At 40.7% G+C, this 25,669-nt stretch overlaps 1 protein-coding gene across 7 annotated transcripts in view; it reads right to left on the bottom strand.

Moving 5' to 3' along the window:
• Positions 1-8,581: 8,581 nt before the first annotated feature.
• SECISBP2L (SECIS binding protein 2 like) overlaps positions 8,582-25,669 on the bottom strand; it is a 53,201-nt gene continuing 36,113 nt past the window's right edge. For all 7 annotated transcript variants that reach the window (XM_036442778.2, XM_045582746.1, XM_045582748.1 and 4 more), the window contains 3 exons: positions 25,477-25,631; positions 21,707-21,926; positions 8,582-12,773 (listed from right to left, as the gene is read on the bottom strand). In XM_036442778.2, the coding sequence (XP_036298671.1) occupies positions 12,091-12,773; positions 21,707-21,926; positions 25,477-25,631 (1,058 nt within the window). In that variant the 3' untranslated portion in view covers positions 8,582-12,090. The remainder of the gene's footprint in view (positions 12,774-21,706; positions 21,927-25,476; positions 25,632-25,669) is intronic.

Here is a 25,669-nt window from a genome sequence, read left to right as displayed (position 1 = left end):
ACTTGGGTAAGTCACTGAGACTCAACACCTGAAGAAAGAGAGAGAGATTGACTTATTTCACTTATTTGTGCATTCATTGGTTGATGCCCTAACTGGGGTTGCAACCTATAGCAGCGGTATATTGGGATGATGCTCTAACCAAATGAACTACCAACTGAACCACCCAGCCACTTTTCTTGGAGTTGAAGAACATTTGCAGACATAAGAAGGTAGCCAGGCGCCAGGCAGCCTCTGTGTTAGTAGGTGGGGCCAGGAAACTGTGACTGTGCACCTATTATCCTATTATATTCACTTTCTCTTAGAAATAAAGGGAAATCACAACCCCAGTTTCAACCTATGTAGCTGAAATACTACATTTGCAATAGCATTGTTTCCAGTAGTTGAGGGGGGCGTGTTCTGTCATTTCAACTCCAATATGAGTTGTACTTAGGGCTTCTGGGGTTTAGCTTGAAGTCTCATCAGCACTTTAGAATGGATGGTTTGTCTGGGGAAATGCTCTGAGTCCCAAGCAAAGGGTCTCGCATGCTCAGCACACAACTATGTGTGAGTCAGGACTGCCCGGACTTCTCTCGGCCGCCAGGGTACCTCACTCAGTCTCGGGCATATCATCAGCAACAACCAAGTAATTCAATTAAGATGTAATAAGGGGCACACATTTCGTGACTTAGTAAGTCTCTGAACAATAGGGTGATTGCTCTTCACAAACAACGGAGACTATCTTGGCTTTCTAATGAAGTCCCACATCTGAGGAGCCCCTGACTCTGGGGCAAGCCAGGATGCGATGACTTCAAGAAGGAAGTGAATCCTTTGTAGCACAGCGTGGGTTTTGTGCTCCGTTCTCTTCTCAGGCATTTCCAAGCGCCTGGCCAAGGGTGCTCCTGAGGGGCGTGGTTCCTTAAGAAGTGGTCGGAGTGATACGGGATGCTTTAATGCACCGGCCCGGGGAGGTTGCTCGCTAGAGCAGGTGGCTGGATTCCACTCCGGGGAGTCACACTTAAGCTGTCCCCACCACTCTCGAAACATTCGATTGTGCGGTCGGGGCCAGACCAGCGCATTCTCCCAGCTTCTGCTGGCGCTTGACTCATGCTTTCCTTGGAGCGTTCACCCACAGCCTTTGTCAGAGGTGCCTCCATGCCCTTTTGCTCCGCACACGCCTCCGCATGTGATGGGAGAAAATAACTGGGAGATGTGGGAGGAGGCACTGGCATGTGATCAGAAGCTGGGGGTGAACTCTCCTCATCCTTTGCCCCAGGAAGTAGGGCAGGGGGGAGGTCTGCTCTCTCCAGAAGATCTGAATGTGTCTGGCTAAGTCCACTCTGGAACATTAGAGAATGTCTAACTAAACATGTGCCAGAAGCAGAGGCCACGAGAATTTGACTGCACCGTGTGAGTACACGCCCACCTACGTGGGGCCCTGAACCCAGGACTAAGGAGCATCTCGGGGCTTAATCAGTCCAGTTTTCCAAGCTCTGCACTATTGACATTTTGGGTCAAATAATTCTTTGTTGTGGGGAGGAAGGGGGCGCAATCCTCTGCATTGTGCAATGCTTAGCAGCTTCTCTGGTGTCGGCCCAGTAGATGCTAGTAGCACCCTCTCCAGTTGTGAGAATCAAAATATTTCCAGATTTGCCAAACATTCCCCTGGGGAGAAAGTCGCTGTGGCTGAGAACTTGAGTTAGAGCAGTTCATCAGTCTCTGGGTACACATCCCCTCCTCCAGGACCTTCATAGTTTAAGCCACATGTTTTACTTTGCTTTATTTATTGACTGATAGAGAGAAAGGGGGGGGGGGAAGGGACTGGGGATTGAACCTGCAACCTTGGTGTACCAGAACAACACTCTAACCAACCGAGAATCCCCGCCAAGACCTTAAGCAACTTATGATGCACAATACATGAAAACTGGTTCTCTAGGATGTTCATAGTTTTTGCAGAGAGAAAGTACTCTGTGGCCAAAGCTGTTGAACTTTGTGTTCCCTGGTCTAACATATTAGGAAAAAACTGCCTGACATACAATAAATCTTCCCCTGTTGGAGAGTCAAAGGCAATTGGATGTTGGAGGCAAGGAAACTTCTGATGGTCAGGAAACCTGCTCAACACTTTGACCCAGACTTTGCTTTTTTATGGCCACCCCTGGTGTTGGAGATTCCTGTCTTAAAATCCAGGCACCAAAGACCAATGGAGTCAATCAATCTCTCTCAGTCCAAACCCAAAAATCTAAAAAAAAAAAAAAAAAAAAAGACCCATTGACCCAGCCTGGATGAACTGTTTCGGCATTCCAGACCAATCAATGGTTTCAGGATCCATTAACTGTTTCTGTTGCAATTAAAAAATTGGTGGGGCTGGGCTGGGCAGGCATGGACCCATTCCCCAAAGAAGAGACATAGTAAGCAGGCAAATCAATAGATGCCTAGTCAGTTCTTTCTTTAAAATTTTTACCATTTTTAAAAATATATTTTTATTGATTTTTTTTTTACAGAGAGGAATGGAGAGGGATAGAGAACTAGAAACATCGATGAGAGAGAAACATCGACCAGCTGCCTCCTGCACACCCCCTATCAGGGATGTGCCCGCAACCAAGGTACATGCCCTTGACTGAAATCTAATCCGGGACCTTTGAGTTCGCAGGCCGATGCTCTATCCACTGAGCCAAACCAGTTTCGGCCCTAGTCAGTTCTTTACCAGTGATTTCTTTTAAAAGTTCTTTTATTTTTTTTTTCTTTATGCTTTTCCTAAATGTCTTGGCAGCTTAAGTTTATGAAAACTGGTGGCAGCATACCCACATTGCTGCAACAGTTACAAGAACATAGAAAATTTTTCTTAAATTCCTGGATTAAAAGGGTTTGCTCAACATTTCCAGGGTCTCTATAACTGGGGAGGGTGAGTTGGCTGAACACAGTCCAGGCTGTGGACCCAGGTCCCGAGCTTTTGCTGTGATTTATTATACCCCAGGAAGCTATCCCTTTAAGGTTTGCTATCACAAAGGGCCAGGTGAGGAAGAGTCTTTGAAGAGTTAAAGCATCCCTGAGCCAATCTGGGGCACCATGATCAGGCTTACTCAATTTCTATTCTGAGCAAGGGATGCCGTCACTGTACTGTGCACTGGTTGCTAAGGAAACCAGATAAGTGGGTTGCCAACACAATCTTCAAACTTTCTCTGAAGATTAAAGCACCTTGCTCTGGCTAGAGAGCAGATGGGGAAGTCATAGGTGTGAGCCACATTTCTCATTACTGGGGGAGAGTTAGGCCAAGTGAAGGATGAAGTGGCACAATTTCCGGTTCATAGGAAAAAGATAAAATCTGTAGCTACAGGATACTTATTAAATCATAACTATTTGCTATCGAATAAATCAAACAAGACAGGGATCTAAGACTGACTTATAGTTTTATTTCTACCACTAATTTTTTTTTAATCCTCATCTAAAGATATATATATATATATTTTTTTGTTTATTTGTTTTTTTGTTTGTTTGTTTATTTTCTTTTTAGAGAGTGGAGGGAGGGGGGTGGGTGAAAGAGGAGAGGACCATGGATGAGAGAAACAGATTGGTTGTTGCCCAAACAGTCTCTTGACCGGGAATCAAACCCATGACCATTAAGAAAAACTGGCCAGGATTCTACCACTAACTTTTTTGGCCAATGTACTTTAGTCTTAGGTAAAGCTTGGGAAGTCAGTGATGGAATAGAACAGCAATTTTCAACTTTTTTTTTTTTTTTAATCTCATGGCAGATGTAAACTACTAAAATACTGCAGCAAATAATTTTTTTTTTTTCTAATTGGACCAAAAAAAATAGGCATAATTTTTATTCATTCACACTGGACAGCTACTGCTGTATTGCTTGTTGTCAATTATTTATTTGACGATCTAAAGGAAAATAGGTCAGTGCCCCTGACTCAATAGTCAGGCATTGCATGTCTTAAAATTTCTTGCAGCACACCAGAGTGCCTGCTGTGGCACACCCGTGGAAAATCGCTGGAACAGAAAATGGTTCTATTTTTTGTTGGTCGTTCCTTTCGGTAATTCTCACTAAATACTCAAGCACATAAAATATAAAGAGTAAGAGACCACACTCTCATGTTCTGCTCATACACCCTAAATCACTGTAGACACCGGAAGTTCTTGTGCATTCTTACCCCCATCAAGTTTGATTATGGCACATACCTGTTCACCTCCCCCTATTCTAGGGTGAGGCTTTTCTACCCCAATATTTGAGATTCACATTTGTTTTTCTTCCAATCCCAAACCCTGAAAAAATGTGAGAAAATAGGAGTAGTCGGGGAGTCAGCAAGTATGTACCAGGTAAATGCTGCAGAGCGTTGAGTGCATTTCAAATGCCCATTTTCTGACTTCATTCAGCCTCCTCTCGTTCATTCACTCAACGAAGATTTACTGAGTGCCTATATTGCGCCAGGCATTGTGTTAATAAACACTGAGGATAAATAAGTAACAAAACAGTTCAAAGTCCCTGCCCGCAGAGCTTAGTAGGGGAAGTAGGGGAGGAAGAGAGAAGTGAGATAAGCTTAACAGGAAGTTACAGCTTGGTAAGTGCAAATGGGGGAAGAGAGGAAGAGACCGGGTTTGAGGATAACTGCAAACAGGGAAGACGGAACAGTATTGGGAGTCAAGTGATGAAGCATGTGACAGGTGCATTTGAGCAAAGACCCAAAGGAGGTGCAGGAGCGGGTGGACGAACTTTCCAGCAGAGGGAACAGACACTGCGAAGTCTTTGAGGCAGGAGCATACTCGGCAGCATGTTCCAGACCTCCTGCAAGGAGGCCACTGTGTGAAGTGCACGTGCATGTGAACCACTGTGAATCAGAAAGAAGGCATCTCCTCTGGGGGAGGTGGGAACCACTGCAGGGTTCAGAAGAGAGGAGATATCTGTTTAGATTTTTAGCAGGATCATTACGGCTGCTGTGTGGAGAACAAACCATAGGACAAGAGTGAAAGCATTATGGTCAGAGGGAGATGCCTGGAACATTCCAGGTGAGAGATGGTGAAGAGAGGAAGGAGTGTTAGGTCCTTGGATTCTGAATACATCTTGCTGTGAAGTTAACCAACTTTCCTGACAGACTGGATGTGTGAGAAGGAAAGGGATCAAGGATGATGTCCAGGCCTGTTGGTTCTAGACAGCTATCTGGGTGAAATGGTGACGGTGACTGTTGGAGCTACTGAAATGCTTCCACATCAGGAAGTACCCAGACCAGCTGTGTCCCAGCTGCAGACATCCCCACTATGGCCCTGGGGCCTTTCTATACGCCCCCCAGCTACCGGACACATAACTAGCTTTTGGCACATCACATTGAAGGTAGCAAGTTCTTAATGCATATATGGTGAACCCCGCTCTTTATAGAGCCATAAGAACATTTGTGTCCAAAGGAACCTTCAAGATCATCTATGTAGGACTCTGTTGTCAAAAGCACACAAGCTCTCCATAATTGCGGAAACAAAAAACTACCGATCAAAAGCCTAGGAACAGGCTAAACCCGCAAAGCTGTCAGGATAGAAGGCAGCTCCTTGCTCTGTTGTTCTCGGGCCTCTCTACCGTCTCAGCATACCCATTCTGTGGCCCCCAGTTCCAATTTTCTGTGGCCCCCCGTTTCAATTTTCAAGGGAACTATGGCGACTGGCTGAATGACGAAGGCCCATTCTGGGTACCAACCTCCTTTGGGGGTGCTGGCGTTCTGTGGCGGCCTTCACACAGAACCCAGCCCTGCTCCAACTCATAACCTTCCTTGAACAAAGCATAGCCTCACTGTTTCCCCAAGGACGAGCCAAATCTCAGGGTCCTACAACGAACTCAACCAGTCACCGATGTGCGGAGGGAACGGAGACACAGGAGCCTGTGTGTCAGAGGCTTGTTTCCCATGGTGCTCCTCCCAGGCAGCCCCATGCCTCTACTGCTGGGCAGAGCTTACAGCCCTTCTTCAGCATGTAAATCCCTAACAGATGTATCACTCCTGCAAATAAAAGGAAGAACCGGGAGAAATCACACAAGAACGCAGTGCTGTTAGACATCGTCTGTTTCAGAGCCTGGCCCTGTAGAGGGCCTGTCCTAGCAAATATGTTAGGCTTCGCTGCCCCAATACTCCACGGCCACTGTAGCAGGAAAGCAGCCACAAACAATATGTGAAGGAATGGGTATGACTGTGTTCCAACAAAACTTTTTATTTATAAAAACAGGCTTTTGGCCCATTTGGCACACAGGCTGTAGTTTGCTGATCCCTTTATCAAAAAGATTATGGAACAGTTTAAATGCCGAATCTTAAGTATTAGGGAAAGAATGAAACTTAAAGAAATGGTTGTACCTTTTTCTTGACCATCACTGTTTGAATATTTGTAAAGTAGCAACATAGATCTTTCTTACCTTCCTAGTTATAAATGTTACAACACTTGCTAGAAACTCAGCATTTGCCTTACAACATTGGTTTTAGGAAAGGAAAAGAAAAAAGAAAAAAAAAGAAAAATGACAGGGATGATCATCTCTGAACTTTTCTCTCATGACTGAGAAACCAATAATTTTAAAACTTTTATCATTTCTCCTTAACCAGAACTAACAAAATTAACTGCTTTAATTTTTTTTAAATGTATACATGTGGATTTTATTTTTTAAAATATATTTTTATTGATTTCAGAGAGAAGAGAGAAAGAAACATCAATGATGAGACAGAATCATTGACTGCATGCCTCTTGCATGCCTTCTACCGGAACAAGCTGGCAACCCGGGCATGTGCCCTGACCAGGAATTAAACCGTGATCTCCTGGTTCATAGGTTGACATTCAACCGTGAGCCAACTGGCCAAGCAACTGCTTTAACTTTAATGCCTTATTCCATTCCCAAGCTGAAGGTTTGCGAAGGAACAGGAAGTGCTCTAACTCAGGTAAAGAGAAAAGTAAAGCGAAGACAACCTGGGGAACCTGTGCACACCTCTCGCCCCCTTCCCAAAGGAGATGAGCACACACACTGCCTCCGATCAGAATTCCACCACAGGCAGGCGAGGCTTCTAACCTGTCCTCTGGGTAACTCCAGGCCATGGCCACACCTGGGGTTTGAGATAAGCACTCATTCCCTCCACAGAAAACCACCACGCCAGGCTCCAAACCATGGCTCACAGATGCACTGGATAAAGACCATCATGCTCAGCTGGTAGCTCCAAATTACATGCAACTCAGGATCTTACTTGCTCCAACCCACTGCTTCCACACCAGGACTTTGGATACCGGTAGCCAGGTGACAGTGATGCAGTTATTCAACCCATTTCTGCAAGAGTTAAATGTCTCTCTCTTTTTTTTTTTAATGTCTCTTTACTTGCCACAGGATGCCAAATAATTAACTCAGTGTCAAAAAGATGGCGGGAGCGGAGTGCAGAGAAATACAGGGATTGAGATTAAGTCCAGAATGGAAACATTTCCCTTTTCCAAGTCCCACACTGTGGGAGCTCCAGCAGAGCATGCTTTGGGCCCTGCAAGCCACAGGCTGCCGTTAATACCTATTCTGTAATAAGCCAGGTGTCATATTTCATACATGTCAGAAGAATCCAAGGACATCAGAATCCAACTCAAAATAACTTATACAATTCAAATTGAACTGAACTGCGTAACACGCAATCTAAATGTCTTTTGACGGTGTGATCTTTCTAAAATGGCATACTTATGGGTATGGTTTCCAAGTCCTCAGCTTCGACTTCAGAGCTAAGCACCAGCTATAGCAAAGCCCACAGTTCAGGATTACTTCTCTTCCCATTTTCCCCATTAAAAAAAAAAAAATAGTTCATATAAATATTACATAGGAACCGCCTTTGACCATTTTCAGGTGCCATGCACACCCTCTTCTGGACAGTTAGGAGAAAAACTGATCACTGTCAGAAAAGGAACTTTTAAGTGGTAGAAACCTTGGTAAAAAGAAAAAAGAAAAAAGGTGGGGGATATTCCAATACAACTGAGGTGTGCTGCCTTTCTTTTTGAATCACCAAAAATTAATTTCTTCTCATGATGAAAATCAGTGATCCTACTATTTTCTGATAGATGAGTCTATTCTTTTCTGATTCCCTACATTTCATTGTGACACAGTGACAAGGTCTGGGGCTACTTTACAGTGACGAGGTGAGGCTCAGTAAGCGAGGCCGTCAGTTCCGTCTGGCACATTTCACCCCTGAAGACACTGAGGAAGGGGAGGGAAGCTGTTCGGTTTGCACACTCTGAGCATCCTGTGACACAACAAAGCACAGAACAGCATGGACTGTGCCATGGACTGCGCTTGAATTCCAGTTCTACTATTTACCTGTGGAATCTTAGGTAAGTTAATACCTCCATGCTGTTTCATCTAAAAAAATGAGAAACAGTATTTCCTCAAAGGGCTGGCTGTTGTGAGGACTCATGAGTTATAATATCGATAATATTGGGAAAGGCTTAGGAGGAGTCTTCTAACACTACGATGGCTCTGGCTAGATGCCTAGGCTCTGCCATCCCAAGTGGAGGTTTTTACAAATGACATCTTTCTGCAGGTTTTACTACTTTCTTTGGCAGACCCATCAGGAAGTCATGAATTTCTTAAGTACCTATTCTGAAATGATAGACTGCATTTCAATAATAATTTTATTAGTTACAGAAGGATCTTCACTAGTATTTACATAGTGCAAAAAAGCTGTTATTACCCCTAAAATGTGATATAACAATTATCCTTCATACAGCAAAAGAACTAACAACCCTTTTGTTATGATTCATACTAATTTTGCTAATTTTTAATTAGAGCATTATAATTAAGACATTAAATTATAAATTCATGTGATATCTTTAGAAATTAAATTACAAAACAATACAAATACTTTTAAAGTGTGATGTGCCAACCAAGTTTAAACTCTATGATTAATTAGGATTCAGATTTCAGACCAGGCAGACAGTTTGGTTGATTCTGTATATGTATAAAGGTTGGAAGAGGGAGGGGAAGATGCCTGTAAATAAATTATTTTCCAGAAAAAAATTTTAAGTTAAAAAAAGATAAAATTTTTAAATGGATAAGTTAATGTTCTAACCTGTTGGCACAACACACAGAAAATACTTAAAATGACAGTTTTTTTAAGCAAACAGCAGCTTTACAAACAGTAACACTTATTTATACATGTATTAAAGTAACGCTGTGTTGAGATTTAAGTTTTATGTTAAAGAGAAGAAAAACGAATGTAGAGTTCACTACTCATTTGCACGTTACAATTACCACCCTCCCCACCTCCCCCAGTTTATTAAGAAATCAGACAAGTACATTATTTGGATATTAATTTCTCAATATTTAAACTATGTAAATTCCTTTTGACTAATTCATTTCCAAATACTGGAAGCATATAAAATACCATCTCTGCAAAAATGACATCCAGTCAAAGCCTTTAAAAACTTTTCAATGTATAACAGATTATTTTTCCCATGTTTAGTCAAAAGAAATATATTACATCATTTACAAATATATTTAAACCAGAACTTAAGCTAATATGAACATTTGTCTTTTGAGAAGTAATCTCCACAGTAAACAAACCTAATGAAGCAGAAATCTAGTTTTGGGAGTGCAATTCATATTGTAATTCAGATACTTACATATTGAAGTAGAAATCTAATGTTAATTGTTGCCAGTAAAACCACCTCTATACACTAAGAAAAAAAAATCACTTTCTTATTTCTTGTGATGATAAACCCTTACTCAAGGTCTCCAAAGAGGCACTCACCCCAGACCCATAAAAAAACCATTTCCTTAATTTTACACCTCCTCCTGTATATAATGTACACATCCCAGAATTTATCTAAAGGAAACAAGTTAAAAGACATGATTAATATTTATTTAGCATAGTTCAACATAACAACCTTCCGTTTAGTAAGTGGGGGCTGTCCTCTAGGCGTGACCTGTCTCATATAAAAAGGCTGTGGTCCCTGGGTTTGCTGGCAGAAGATGCTGCACGTGCAGGAGCGTCTATCGGACAAGGAGTTAAACACTTCTAATGTCTACAGCAAAAGGAAAAGTTATGGGTGTTCCTAAGATTTCCTCAACTTCTCTTTTGATACAAATGTCAAAAATCTAAAATGAGAATTCTCTCATTCAGAAGAGATATAAAATATAAGAAACCTTTGAAAAGCCCTTACCTTGATCAAGAGTTACTGAATTACTGACACCGAACAAAGGAAATTTACACCATTAAAAAGTTTGAAAAGCTTTTAAGTTTGTTTTTAAGAATGTCAGTAGTTCAAAAACTCTATCATTTCTTTAAACCACCTAACACTTCCAAATGTGTAGGGACAGTAAGATCTGCCACATACAAATCCATGATTTTATTTCAGAGGCTTCATACCTTACATGTTGTGTTCCTTTAAATACTGGATACTTTGTGCTTAAAGAGTCTATTCTGCAGTTTGGACAGGACAATAGAATAACATCCCTTTTTAGCACACTAATAAAGTTGACTGACATTTTCTACAATACATAGCAATGCTCTTCAACTTTCACAATTCATAAATATTAAATCATCAATCAAGAATCTGATCTCTCCAGTAATTAAATGCCAACGTTATAAAAACATCAAAACTAGCACAGTAGTCCCAATGAGTTCAGTCAAGAATCGCCTAATTCTCTCCTCCTGCCTCTGTGAGGCAAAGCCTGCCCTATAAAACCAGGGCAGGAAAAATACCCCTCCCTCCTCAGTTCTGTGCCTGCTTTTGGGAGCTTATAAGTGTAAAGATGGGGTGTCTGTGTGTCTGTTGGTCAGTTGGGGGTGGGTTGGAAGGAAGACACAAAATAGGTAATTTGTAATTCTCCCACCATTACATAAACTTGTCAAGGTCACCACTACCATTACCAGGGAGTATTAGCTCAGTATTTCTCCCAGCAGGTATACATATTCCTAGAGAAGGGCAGGGATAAATAATAATGATCAAGTATTAATACCTGTGTATGGCTGCATACTATAAATCATCTGATAGTTTCAGCACAATTAGAACAACTTGCTCTTTTCTTCAAAACTTCCTCTTCCAAGCCTTGATTATCAGGATATATGTAAGTTATGTAAAGTTCCTTTCCCTGACCTCCTATCAGTAACTATGGTTAGTGTTACAAGGCAAGTGCTTGAGGCTAAAGGCAAAATACATATATTTCAAAAAAGGTGAAATGGTTTCTTACTCAGGACAAATTTGGATAGCCCATCAAATCCCTATCTCAACGTTAGAGAGTCCTGAATCAGAAGCATGCAAAAGAATACACCAATATACGACTTTGTTTATGAATCATTATCAATTAAGAGCTGCAGTCATACAATCAGTTATTCAATATCAAAATTTGCCTAACTTTATGTAAATATGAGTATGTACAAAGGCATTCCTGAGGTAAGCAGCAAATCTGAGACAGAACCTGAAGGTCCCATCATGGGTGACTTTTCATAATTAAATACAACATCTATCACTTTCCATAAATGAGGCCAACTCTAATCGTGGGGGCCCTTTTGCCAACCCACATACTGGAGGCTGTTTTAGCCCATCCCTACTGTGATCAGTTATTACGGTCAGTGACTTCTGAAACAAGCATTTGTGGACCAAAAAAAGATGCATCAATTCTTAACACAAAACACTTTGGGAACTTACTTATGCTCAGCTTCTTTTTTTAAGTTTTCTAATTCTACTGCCAGTTCATTTTTGAAGAAGCCCAAATATTTTGGCCAGACAGGTTAGAGTGAAAGAAGGGTAGTCTTGAAGCAAACATTGATAACTGCTCTTACCCTTAAAACCTTGATCTTTAACTTTCCAAGTGACTCTCAATAAGTACTGTAAACTTATTTTCTTCAAAACTGGTCTTGTTCTTTTTTAAATAATTATTTTCTATAATAAAATAAGCTGAAACAATTCTGAATTTCCCACAGTTCTTAGAAAGACACTTAGATGCTAATTAAAAGCTAAGCTATAGGTCATAACAAAACAAGTAAAAGACAGCTACAAAAATATTTCTGTCGGGAATTAAATACATATATTAAATATTGGACAGTGCAAAATGTTGAGATGAAGCATAAAAGATAATGGCTATAACCCTTACATGGTTGGAGATAGAAGCAGACATTTCCTGAGTTAGAGATCTGGGGGTGCAGGGTTAGAATCGGAGTGCTCGCTGCTCAGAGAGCTGCAGTTGCTGGGCTTCTGCTGCTCCAGGCTTGCTTGGTGGTCAGTAGTCCAGGCCTCACTGTCCATCCCTGGCTCCAGCACCTCAGGCACCTCTGCTTCCTCTTCCCCACTTTGCTCTGCATTGTCTTCCTCAGAACCATTAAGGGTTTTCCCAAGCTGAAGAGTTTCCATTGTTCTCTGGGTCTCAGAGACCCAAGACTCAATTCTACTATTGAGCTGTACTTCTACAGATATGGGTTCATGGGTATAATCCTCCTCTTCCTCTTCTTCTTCATCCTCCTCTTCTTCAAGCATGCCAGGAACAAGGGTGCTGGTGGTGCTGGTGATGGAGGAATTCAAAATATCCCGGCAACTCCCATCCAGAGAGCCGGTCTCCGTACTCTGCTGCGAGGCCCATTCCAGGTCATCAGGCTTCACTTCCTCCTTCTCACTCACTGCTGGTTTCCCAGGGTTTGCAGCTGAGGTAGTACTGCCTGTGGCCACTAAAGATGGCTGCTTACCAACAGGGGCTGTGTCAAATGGAAGTTTACTGGATTTTTCAGATGTGCTGTGTCTACAGGAAACCTCTCTCTCATTTTCTGATGTTTCCAGACCATCTGAAGTTTCCACCATGTTTCTCCAATTTGTTTCTGCAAATATCAAACAGATTTTTTTAAAACCTACAACCCATAAAAGAATTATGCAACCCATAAAAGAGGGAGAAACAAACTATAGAAATTTATTGGCTCACTAACTGATTGGAAAACGAAAACTTTAGATTGTTTTAGTTTAAATGTTATAAAGAAAACAATTCTCACAAATGTGCATTTAAGATAAAAAAAAAAAAAAAACAAGGAGGCAAAAGTAAATATATTAATGCTTGAAAATGCAAAAGATCCCGTACCAATTGGAGCTCATTGGTATGCTTATAAATAATATTAATGTATTCATGAAAATCAATAAGTTGCCCAACTTTTTTTGGCCTGAAGTGTACTAGGCTCAAGTCACGGATGGTAGAGCCAAGATGTCCAGCAGAAATAGTTCTGATTTGACTGGTTTTACCATGCTCCCTTAGCAAGCTACCTAAGAGCTGTCTTGTGGCCTATAACGGGACTAGGATTTCCATTTATAAGAAAAGAAGCCACTCATGCATTTCTAACATGTGTGAAACTCTGTTTTATAATATACATGGCTTGGCTAACCAAGTGACTTTGAGAACAACAAAAAGTATTATTATGTCTAATATAGTGGTGATAAAGTCAGATTATTTTTAATGATAGTAAGTCAGTTAAGAACTAAAAATGTACAAGGAATCAGAAGATAAGACAGCTCTCCTACCTCTTTATTTTCTTTTATTTCTCAGTTTACATTTTTTCATTTTATCTTTTTACTAGTGGCCCAGTGCATATTTGTGCATGGGGGGGGGGGGGGGAGAGGCAGGGGCCTCAGCCCAGCCTGCACTCTCTCCAATCGGGAACCCCTTGGGGGATGTCTGACTGCTGGTTTAGGCACAATCCCACATGGCCTCTAGGATCGGGCCTAAACTTGCAGTCGGACATCCCTTTCACAATATGGGACTGCAGGCTCCTAACCATTCACCACCTGCCTGCCTGCCTGATCGCCCCTAACTGCCCTCCCCTGCCAGCCTGACCTCACCTCCAAAAGCTCTCCCCTGCTGGCCTGATCTCACCCCCAACAGCCCTCCCCTATAGGCGTGGTTGCCCCCTCAACTGCCCTCCCCTGCAGGCCTGGTTGCCCCTAAGTGCCCTCCCCTGCAGGCCTGATCTACCCCCCAACTGCTTTCCCCTGCTGGCCTGATCACCCCTAAATGCCTCTGCCTGCCTGATCCCCCCTAAATGCCCTCCCCTGCTGGCCAATTTGGTTCTGATTGGTTGGTTTCTATGCCAGTCAGCGCGCCAAAAGCTCCACTTCCTAGTCAGCCATTGGCTCCTCACTGTTCACCCAGATTTGATTCTGATTGGTCAGTTTCTATGCCAGTCAGTGTCTCCAGGCCTATCTCCGGGCCTGATCAGAGGTGGGGCTGCTGCGGAGGCCCGAAGAGAAATAGAGGCACAGCTGCTGGCGAAGCCAAGAGAGAGAGAGAGCGAGCAATGGCTGATCAACAGCTGTCATGGAGGCTGCAGATCAGTCCCTGCCTCTCTCTTCAGGCCTCTCTCTGGGCCGAATCTGCAGCCCGCTCAATAGTCAGTGCTGGGTTGCCATGTACACATCGGTGGCAGTCAGTGCTGGGTCGCCACAGCAACCCAGCACTGACTGCAGGACTGACTTCCAGTGTTCAGTTGAACCTTCTGTCTGTCGTTATGGACCCTGGGTTTTTATATATTAGGATTATTGAAGTATAACTGACAAATAACTTATTAGTTTCAGGTGTACATTCCAATTTGATATTTATACTATAGACTGTAAAATGATCACCACAATAAGTCTAGTTAACATCCATCATCGTAAATACTTAAAAAATTGTTTTCTTTGTGATGCGGGCTTTTAAAATCTCTCTTAGCAGCATTCAAATATGCAATACAGTATTATTAACTATAGTCACCATGCTATAAATTATATCCCCATGACTTATTTTATACCTGTAAGTCTGTGCCTGTGGACTGCCTTTATACATTTTGCCAACCCTCAACCCACTTCTCTGGCAATCTCCAATCTGTTCTCTGTATCTATGAGCTTGGTATTTATATTTAAAATACAAGTGAGGTCATACAGTATTTATCTTTTTCCATCTGACTTATTTCACTTAGCATTATGCCCTTAAGGTCCATCCATGTTGTTGCAAATAGCAAGCTTTCATTCTTATTTATGCCTGAATATTCCATTGTATAAATATACCACATCTCCTTTACCCATTCATCCAATGATGGGCACTTAGGTTATTTCTTTATCTTGGCTAAATAAGTAATGCAGCAATGAACATGGGGTTGCATATATCTTTTTTAATTAGTGTTTTCATTTTCATTGGATAATTACCACAGAAGTGAAACTGCTGGATATGACAGTTCTATCTTTAATATTTTAAAGAACCTCCATACTGTTTTCTATAGTGGTTTTACTAATTTACATTCCCACTGAGTACACAAGGATTCTCTTTGCTCTACCATCCTTGCTGACATTTTTTTTTTGTCTTTTTGAAAATAGCCATTCTGACAAGTATGAAGTGATCTCTCACTGTGGTTTCAATTTGCATTTTCATAATGATTAGGGATGTTGAGCATATTTTCATGTGTTTGCTGACCACTTGTATGTCTTCTTTAGAAAAATATCTATCAGCTCCTCTACCCATTTTTTCACTGGCTTATGGATTTGTTTTATTTTACTATTGAGTTGTATGAGTTCTTGTTATTTTAAAAATTTTAATCCCTTATTAGACATATGATTTGCAAATATTTTCTCCCATTCAGTAGGTTGCCTTTTCATTTTCAGGTGGTTGGTTTCCTTTGCTGTGCAGATTTTTAGTTTGATATAGTTCCACTTATTTCTGTGGGTTTCTTAAAAATAAAAATCCCTTCCTATTTGCATAATAGTTGCTATTATATTTTAAAGGTATGATCAAGCTATGATGATAAAACAAGCCTATTCATCCTATATAATAAAAGCCTAATATGATAAGTGTCTGACAGTTTGATGGTTTGACAATTTGACCAGTCACTACGACGTGCATTGACAACCAGGGGGCACTCTGACCAGTAGCTTATCTTGCTGCAGGGGTCTGAACGATTGGGACTGGGTGATTGTGATGCGGGCTTTTAAAATCTCTCCAGAAACGCCTTGGAGTCTTCCTACGGTTCCTTCCTGGCCCCAACTGTGCACCAGTGGGGTCCCTCGGCCTGGTCTGTGCCCTCCCACAGGGGATGTCAGAGAGCTGGTTTTAGCCTGATCCCTGCAGGCCAGGCCAAGGAACCCCACCAGTGCAATCCACTTTCTGGGCCTCTAGTATTAATATATTCAACTTTATTGTCACCTATCAACTGTATAATATAGATCATATTTCCAGTACTTGAAAGTAGAGCACATGGTTTGGAACATCCTTTTCTGCAGTGCCTTCAAAGTATAAAACAGGTCCTTTCCACTCTCTCTCCTACCTCATGAAAAACAACAACTCCTTCTATAGTCTCATTCTCGGTTAGTAACATCTTTTTCATGGTCTCAAAGCAGAAGAAATCTTATAGTAATCCTTCATCCTATCTTTCTCCCTTATGACATGTCTTTATTTCACTGAATTCATAACTGTACCATGTCACTTCTAACTTAAAAAACCCAATTGGTTTTGTGAATTGGTCACATCAATGTCTAATGGGCCTTCTATTACCCTGTTTCCCCGAAAATAAGACAGTGTCTTATATTAATTTTTGCTCCCACAGATGCGCTAGGTCTTATTTTCAGGGGATGTCTTATTTTTCTATGAAGAAGAATACGGTACACATTTATTGTTAAATGAAAATAAAGGAAATTTATTACCTGTATATGGTATGGTAGTTGTCAACACAAACCAGCAAACTGTGAATCCTACAGTATCAAGAATTTACTCATTTATTCAATAACAATCATGTCATCATCTTCTGGAACATCATCATAACAATCCAATTCCTGAATTTCCTGGTGAATTTCTTGTGGCTCCATTTCTTTCAGAATCAGTGGACCAAATCTCTCATGTTTAGCAATAGCATTCTGAGACAGAGCCTGGGGGGGCCTTATTTTCGGAAGGATGCCTTATATTTCACTCAAAAGAAAACCTGCAAGTAGGTCTTATTTTCGGAGGATGTCTTATTTTCGGGGAAACACGGTATCCTGGTAATCCAAACTCCTTAGCTTGCTGTAGCCAAGCCCTTCATGACGACCCTTATCTATCTTTCTGGTCCCATTCATTCTAACCCCAGCCATGCATTCCACCCTCGGGATCACAATGATTTTTCACTGCTCCCAGAAATCATACTCTATTTACAAGTCCTTGTTTTGCATAGCTGTTCTTTCTGTATGAGATGTGTTTCCTTATTTACCTTTCAGATTCCTCCTCCCTCCTTCTTGATAACCATCTAAACCACGTGTCAAACACAAGGCCCGCGGGCCAAATCCGTCCCGCCAGGCCTTGCAATGTGGCCCGCACCGCGCTGTCATCACTGCACTCCGCTGCGTTTCCATCACAATGACAGTTTATGACTGTTCAGTAAACCATTCGGCCTGCGATTAAGGCTGGATTTTAGATTTTGGCCCCTTCTCTGATTGAGTTCGACACCCCTAATCTAAACTGTCAGATCCTTTGTGAAGCCTTTCCTGACACTCCTCAGAAAGACAGTCAGTTATAACCTGAACTCTAACAATACTTTTTTGCATATCCTGTTCAAAGCACTTGTTTTGTACTTGCTCTTTACCCCTCCCTCCCTTTCTCCTCATTACCACTCCTGCTCATCTGTATTTCCCTATGGTTGGCATGTATTAATAGTAAGTGCTGAGGGGGAAAACCCCTATTAACTAAAAAAATTTCATGTATGCATTATGCAAAAACAAACTTTAAAAAGGCATAACATTTTTTAAAACTTCAGTTGTATATTTACATTTCCTCCCAACCTTTTTTTCTCCTTCAAAAGTATTACAAGAATTCATGTGGGGTCTTAGAAAAATCCTACCTCCACCATGACAATGAATCAAGGAATAGGAAAAAGGAAAGAGGTCAGTAAGTGGAGGTCAGCTGACCTCTCTGAAGACTTAGTCTTGGGCATTCACCTACTTAGTAGGTGAGCTGAAAGCCACCTTCAGAAAGCAAAGGGAGATAGATCTTGAAAGCAGAGACAAGGAACTGTGCAATTATCCATCAAGTATCTTGTCATATCACATATCCACAGGCTCCCTCCCACCTTAAAGTAATAGGTGAAGGTCGATCAATAACTGATGAGCATACAAACACATGAACACAATGGGGAGAAACACAGCAGGTGTAAAAGTGCTGCCAGAAGAGGACTGGAGGATGGCAGTGGAGGAGCGAAGCAGGCAATCTAAAGTCACAACAGAACAGCTAGGCATCACCTTTTGAAGAAGCAAGTTAAAGGAAGGATCAAAGACCCCAACAAACCTGGAAATAGTACTAATCCAAATCTACCCTGCTTAAAACTTGTTTATTTTAGCAGAACTTATTCAATAAAGCTCTTCTTTGCTTTTTAATCTCTTCCATGCTTTTCTGTTTCTGTTTACTGGTTCTTTGTAAAATTAACTTTTTAAAAACTTTCAAGTCACTAGTGGGTTTGTCAGAGGATAAAGTGTGTGTATTTATTCCTTCAGTCAGCATACACAAAGAAGCTGTCTTAGTTTTTTTATAATAGAGGAACAAGCAACTGAATTCAAGAGCCTACAGAGGAAGAGGTGGTGGCAGAGGATGAGCAAGAAACTCAGAAGGAATGGACTAGACATTGAGGTTGTCCTCCCTCACAACTGCTTGCTGAACACTTACTGTTTGGTCCTACTGAGAATTCATTCAACAGGCAGGACAATATGCATCATACTGGCTAATAGTACAGGTTCCAGAGCCAGACCTACTGTGACGAATTAGTTACCTCTTCGTCTTAGCTTCCTCATCTATAAATTGCAGTACAACCCTAGCCAGTATGGCTCAGTTGGTTGGAGCATTGTCTTACACCAAAAGGTGGCAGATCGATATCTAGTCAGGGCACATATCCAGGTTTTGGGTTCAATCCCTGGTCAGGACACATGTGGGAGGCAGCCAACTGATGTTTCTTTCACCTTGATGTTTCTCTCTTTCTCTCTCTCTCTCTCTCTCTCTCTCTCTCTCTCTCTCTCTCTCTCTCCCCCCCCCCCTCCCCCCCTCCCTCCCTCCCCCCCTCCCTCCCCCCCCCCCACCTTTCCCTTCTCTCTTAAAAATAAAAGTATTAGTAAGTGAGTTATTATATATCCAGTGCCCATTATGTGCCAAGTCCCCATTCTCAAAAAACTTGCGGCTTGTTGGGATTTATGTCTGAAACTATTTGTTTCATGTAAGTATGATAGAATTGACACTCGGCTAAGGTGGAAGAAAAACATAAGCAAAGAAAGTAAGGGGTGCACAAAGGACACTAAAATTGGACTATTACAGAAGCCTTTCTTTTCTACCCAGTGGTGAGCATCCTTTCCCATATTTGTTTTTACTTTAAACCATAGAAACCAAAAGAAAACATTTTAGATATATTGCACCAGGATGACATGGAAGACTGTTTGTTTTCTAACCAACAGTCATTACCCATCGTCTTCCTGGTTAACAGAACTAAATTTGAGATGTACTTGAACCCATTCCAAGGGGATGAATTAAAATAGCTTTTATACCATCAGTTATCCCATTCCCCTTTGCCAAATATTCTCTTGCTCATTCTTCATGCAGCTATGGTAAAAGTAACCAACATGATCAGCTCTAGCCAAATAAAACAAAAGAAGTCTTCTGGAAATCTTCCTTCGCTGATAAAAGGAGCACACTGATTGAACCTTCTGCTTTTGACTACAGCTATGATGCCCAGAGCCACAGCAGCTATTTTTAAACATGAGATGATAAGCATAAGAGGAAGCCACGGACTGAGAATGAAAGAACAAAAACAAGGGACATCGATGGTATTGTGAAATAATTAAATATCCTAATTTCTTAGGCCACATTAGTGGGTTTTGTGTTTGTTGCTGAATGCTTCTGATACAGAGAATACTTTATGCTTTGCTCTCAAAGTTGTTATGATTTCTTTCACTTAATTTTGTTGGTGTCCTGATAAATCAGTTCATTAGGCCAGAATCTTTAACCAGTTAACAGCTACGCATCCAAAACGGAAACCATCCCCTCATCCCATGATATTCTGAATTAATTTAAAAAATCATTTTGAAGAGAATATTATAAAAATAAATATATTACAATTCGGGTGTTCTTGAATATTTTCCGTTGAAAATTCTCAAGAAAAAAATGATTTTAAAGCATCTATATATGGCATGCAGAGGGTAAGGCTCTAAATTCATTCTTGGGGTTCAACCATTCTTGGGGTTCACTGAACTTTCACTTGGAATGGGATTTTTATATATAATCAGATAAAACTAAATCCACCAGACAGAGGGTGAAAAAGCCAAGGTTAAACACTTTAAATCTGGTGCTTTTTAAAAATATCTAAATCCATGAGAGGTTCCTTTCATAACTTTTATGTACCCAAATGAAGATTAATTACTGTTGTTTGCCCAGACCCACAGCTTTATGAATTTATCTTATCTTGCAGTTTGCCTTTGAGATCTGGCATATCACTATATAGAGTGTCCTCATTCTAAATGCTGGCACTTTGTCTTCTTTATTTTCAATTAATATCACTCCAGCCAAAGAAACACATCTACCTCTATTCCAGTACCAGCCGTCCTTGACCAAAAGTTCCCTAAAGGCCCACAATCTTGATATATTGTCTTCGGTCTGTAGTGCTGTCAAATTATTCCAAACATTACTATAATGACAGACAGACCAGGAAAAGTGGGAGAAGAAAGGAAGAAAACCACTCAGTTTTCTATTGTTAAACTTTAGGTGGCAACCACATATTTGGTAAATTTTCAGATAAACAGATTAAAAAGAGAAAAGAAGAGAAAGGACAAAAAGCCAAGTTGAAAAAGATGGCTATACTATATATTTAAAACAAAGAATAGGTGAAAAAAACAGAAACTAGATCAAGAAAGTAGAGAATTTAAATGTTCAAAATGTGATAGAACCGAGTATTACAGTCCAAAGGCAAGGAAACCACTAAGAGGTTTTATAACATTAGACTGAATAGTTAGTATTCAGGTCTTTTGTTTACTTAGTAAATATAAAATTTTAATAAATGTGCATAAATAGAATAAAATATCCCAGAATTTACTAAGTTACAGGTCATAAATAAGGTGCATTTTGCTTTTAAAATCCTTTTGGGATTTTTCTTTTTTAAGACTATGGAATGTGACTAAATTTCAGGGTCTCCCAGAAAGCATCAGTCCCAAATTTTCTCCTAATTTATAAATTTATTTTTATTGATTTCAGAGAGGAAAGGAGAGGGAGATAGAAACATCATTGATGAAAAAGAATCACCGATCAGCTGCCTCCCGCATGCCCCCTACTGGGGATTGAGCCCACAAGCCGGACAGGTACCCTGATTGGGATCTGAACTGTAATCTCCTGGTTCATAGTTTGACACTCCACCACACCGGTAGGGCACTCCCCTGATTTTCAATGGCTGTGATTTTTTAAACCAAAATTTTAAGCAAAATTTGAATAATCACTAAGATAAAAACAAAAATAGCATGGAAAGTCATTTTCCAATTATCATAATCTAAAAATAATTTCAAAATTTAAGTCATGTAAGCTAGTCAGTGAAATATAAGTATCACATGATCTCATTCATATGTATAATCTAATGAACAAGAGATCAAGAGACAATAGAAGCATAGACTGCGGAATCTCAGGGGGGAAGGTGGATGGAGGGAGTGTGGGTAGAGGAGGTACGGAGGGGAAAAAGGAAATATCTGTAATAATTTCAACAATAAAGATAAATTTTTAAAAATTTGTCATTTTTTATGATACGCAACAACTTACCATATTCCTTTTCATTTACTTCAGAGATGGGCTCAGAAATAACACTGCAGAAGGAAATGGCGCTGGCTGCTGAGGGATTCCGTGAATGCCCCATGTGGTGTGGCACCTTCTTCACATTCTTTAAGGCTTCCTCCGCCTGCTCTTGCTCCATTGCTGCCACCATGTCTTTATAGGCTTTCCTGGCTTCCTCAGTGAGCTCTACTAACTTATTAAACAGGCTCTAAAAAGAAAGAGATTTTGACTAGTCCATTTTTTTGTTATACTTTTTATTCCTATTACTAACAATAAATCTCCACTGTTTCAGAATCAGATCCACTTTCAATCAGCACAAAAACCAAACAGGATGCCAACCACAGAACTTTATAAAATACTTTGTAACTTAATATATTGTTTAATGGTCACAAGACTGAGGAAATTTCCTGGTTTAATACTAGTCACTACATGTGATATATATTAAAAGTTCTTGGAGAGTTTATCAATCAACAACTGCATGCTTTAGCATTGGCACTATAGTGGATACAAAGACCACTAGACCACCATTCTGCTTTCAAGAAACCTTCCATGTGATTAAAAGGAGAAAACAAAGACAGCTATGACTCCAGGCAAAAATATTATAACTGCCTTAACATGTACTACAAAGTGTTTTGTCCTTTGGAGAAAGTATCAAATCTAACCGCTGGGCATCAGTGAAAAATTCACGAAGTAATATGATGTGTGATATAGGCCTTGAAAAATATGCCTAGGTACAATTTTGAGAGATGGAGAAAGTGTATTCTTACTCATGCAGGTAAAATCATGAATAAACACACATAGAAAAGTACAAGGAATGGCCCAGCGGCTCAGTGGGTGAGCATCAACCTGTGAACCAGAAGTCACCCTTTGATTCCCATTAGGGAACATGCATATTTAAAAAACAAACAAACAAACAAAAACAACACACGAAATAAACCATTTAAAAAACGGGGGGGAAGAGGAGGGTCCAAGGAATGGCCTTGGCCAGAGTAGCTCCGTTGGTTGGAGCACTGTCCTGCACATCAAAAGGTGGTGTGTTCGATTCTTGGTCAGGGCATATACCCAGGTGTGAGTTAGGGTATGTACAGGAATCAACCAATCAATGTTTCCCTTACTCTAAGATCCTATATAATAAAGAGGTGATATGCAAATTGACCCTCACACTTTCACACAATCTGGCCACCCCCATGTGGTCAAAGATGGCTGCCCCCAGGTGGTCACAAGATGGCCACCACAAGATGGCCAGCAGAGGAGGATAGTTAAGGGTGACTAGGCCTGCAGGAGAGGGCAGTTGAGGAGGACCGGGCCTGCAGGGGAGGCAGTTAGGGGTGACCAAGTTGGCAGGGGAGGGCAGTTGGGGTCATACTCATGTTAAAAAAAAAAAAAAAAAAAAGGCAAAATTCACATAAGCATTAAAGTTGTACTTCAACAATCATGAAGTCTGATATCCAAAAGAAAAATGAAGTTTCCACAGCTACCAGAGAGACAAACAATTATTTTTTGTAGTTCTTACATCATAATTCAATAAGCTTCAACTCTTTTTAATGTCTTGATTTAGTATCACAAGACACCCCCCCCACATAGCATAATTTTTTTCTTCTAAGTTATTATCATTTTAGTATAAACAATAACAAAATGAAAGCATAGCAAGAAGCATCATGATCACCCCCCCCACCCCCCGACCCCAACAGGAGGTGGGGCTGGCCAGGCAAGCTCCTGTAGCACCTCCTCCCCCCTGCTGGCCACGCCCCCAATGAGCTCCCACCACCCTCATCAGGCTGCAAGCTCCTCACAATGGCCAGCCTTGCCCGATAGCCTCCTGACCCCAATAGCAGGTGGGCCAGCGAGCCAATCTCCTGCAGTCCCCCCCTCCCTACCGTGGCCAGTCAATCACCCATGGCCCCTCCCCCAGCTGGCCCTGATCAGGCCCCAATCGGGGTGGGCCGGCTGGACCCCACCTGTGCACAAATTTGTGCACTGGGCCTCTAGTTTATCCTATAAAAGGAGGAAGGATCTATTGTTAAAAACAGCCTTTACATGTTACATGCAACAGACTTCATAAGTGTTTGCAATGTTTAATAAATCATGCATTTAAGTGAAGCCACCAAAAGGAAAATAGGCATATGGATATGTGATGTTGAGATTAACATTGGTTTTAAATATAAATAAAACATAAAAATTGTTGGAAATAAAAGAAAATAAAACTTCAATGTACTACATTATTATGTATGGATAATATATCAATATTTCCTTTACCTCCATTTTAACAGTGTATCTTGGTTTACAATAAGTTACCTATCTCAAGTAACAAGTAAGTAAACCAATGTACAAATGAAACTGGCAAGCATTCTGTAATATAAAACTATACAAATAACCTAATATATATAATTCAGTAAGAAGCCAATATAATTAGAGATAAACATGTAAACTTTTCCTGACCTTGATTTTTGTCAGGTGGCTTTATATATGACTCTTCTTTTCCATTTATTACCTAAATGTTCACATATCATTTAACATAGCAGGCAGATACACTTTTACCACACAATTTTTAAACAAGTAGTATTTCCTACTCATGCTCAGGTAACGTGAAAGGTGCCAGAGATGCCTAGTTAAACTTGTCCTCAAGGAATTCACAGTTGGGGGGGGGGGGGGGGTGAAAAACACATAAACTAGAGCAAGGCAGTGTGATATCAGTAACTGGAGTTACTGATATCATAAACAAGGGTTACTGTAAGAGCACAAATATTAATTATATAATCAGAGAGAGTAGGTGGATAGACAGGTGATGGGAGAGAAACTGAATGAATGGGTAAATGGGATATGCAAACATGGTGACTGGATAGGAAAGGATAGACATTTAAATATCGATATATAAATATAGTCAGGAAAAGGGAAAATGGTCTATGGATGGTGTCACAAAACACTTTACAATCAACTTCATAAAATATTCTTAAAACATTGTATATTAATAAGCATTACTCTAAATAGGCTTTCTGTTATCAGCTTTGGTGGGTTAAGCTTTGTAGTAGCTGACTTCAAGAGGAAGATGAAGGTATCAGAGTTACAGAATTATTCTGACAACTGGCTTAGAAATTTCATTTTCTTTTCTTTTTTTAATATATTTTATTGATTTTTTTACAGAGAGGAAGGGAGAGAGATAGAGAGCTAGTTCCCAAAGTGAGAGAAACATCGACCAGCTGCCTCTTGCACACCCCCCACCGGGGATGTGTCTGCAACCAATGTACATGCCCTTGGCCGGAATCGAACCTGGGACCCTTCAGTCTGCAGACTGATGCTCTACCACTGAGCCAAACCGGTTTTGGCTAGAAATTTCATTTTCTAAAGTAACATCCTCTCCGATTAAAAGATTCATTTTTCTCTACTCTGAGTAGTAGCACAAAATGTACCCAACATACATATGTTGAAGAAAATTATTTTATTATTTTACATAGTACCTATAATATTGGATAATCTTTACCCAGCAGTTAAATAAATGATCAAGTATTACATAGTTGAATCCAGAAGAAAAAAAAAACACTGAAGCAGAAATAGGAGCTAAAAATCTTTTCAAAAAATGCTGTAGGATTAACTTATGAAAGAGTTTCATCACTAAAAAAGGAAATGTAACACTCAAGAACGTTCCTCTCATTCTTGGAGAGTTATCATCTCACTTCTCCAAATGCTTAAATATAACAATGGCATGTGTCAAGGGGGCTGGGCAGGGCGAGTGAAAGAGGGTGTGTCTTCCAAAGTCTTACCTCAGCACCAAAGTAGTTGAAGATTCCCACTACACTCACAGGAACCAGCTTGTTCACACAGCGTCCCAGAGCTTTTCTCCCAAGGGCAAACACAAAAGGAATTTCTTGCTCCCGGGCCATGGCTATAACATTATAGAGAGCCTCATCTAGTCCACCTGAGAAAGTCAAAACATCCAAAGGTTTAGAATAATTG

Source organism: Pipistrellus kuhlii, unplaced genomic scaffold (genome assembly GCF_014108245.1).
Source record: "Pipistrellus kuhlii isolate mPipKuh1 unplaced genomic scaffold, mPipKuh1.p scaffold_m20_p_1, whole genome shotgun sequence".
In the NCBI taxonomy this organism is placed as follows: domain Eukaryota; kingdom Metazoa; phylum Chordata; class Mammalia; order Chiroptera; family Vespertilionidae; genus Pipistrellus; species Pipistrellus kuhlii.
This window is presented reverse-complemented; position numbering and strand designations above follow the sequence as displayed.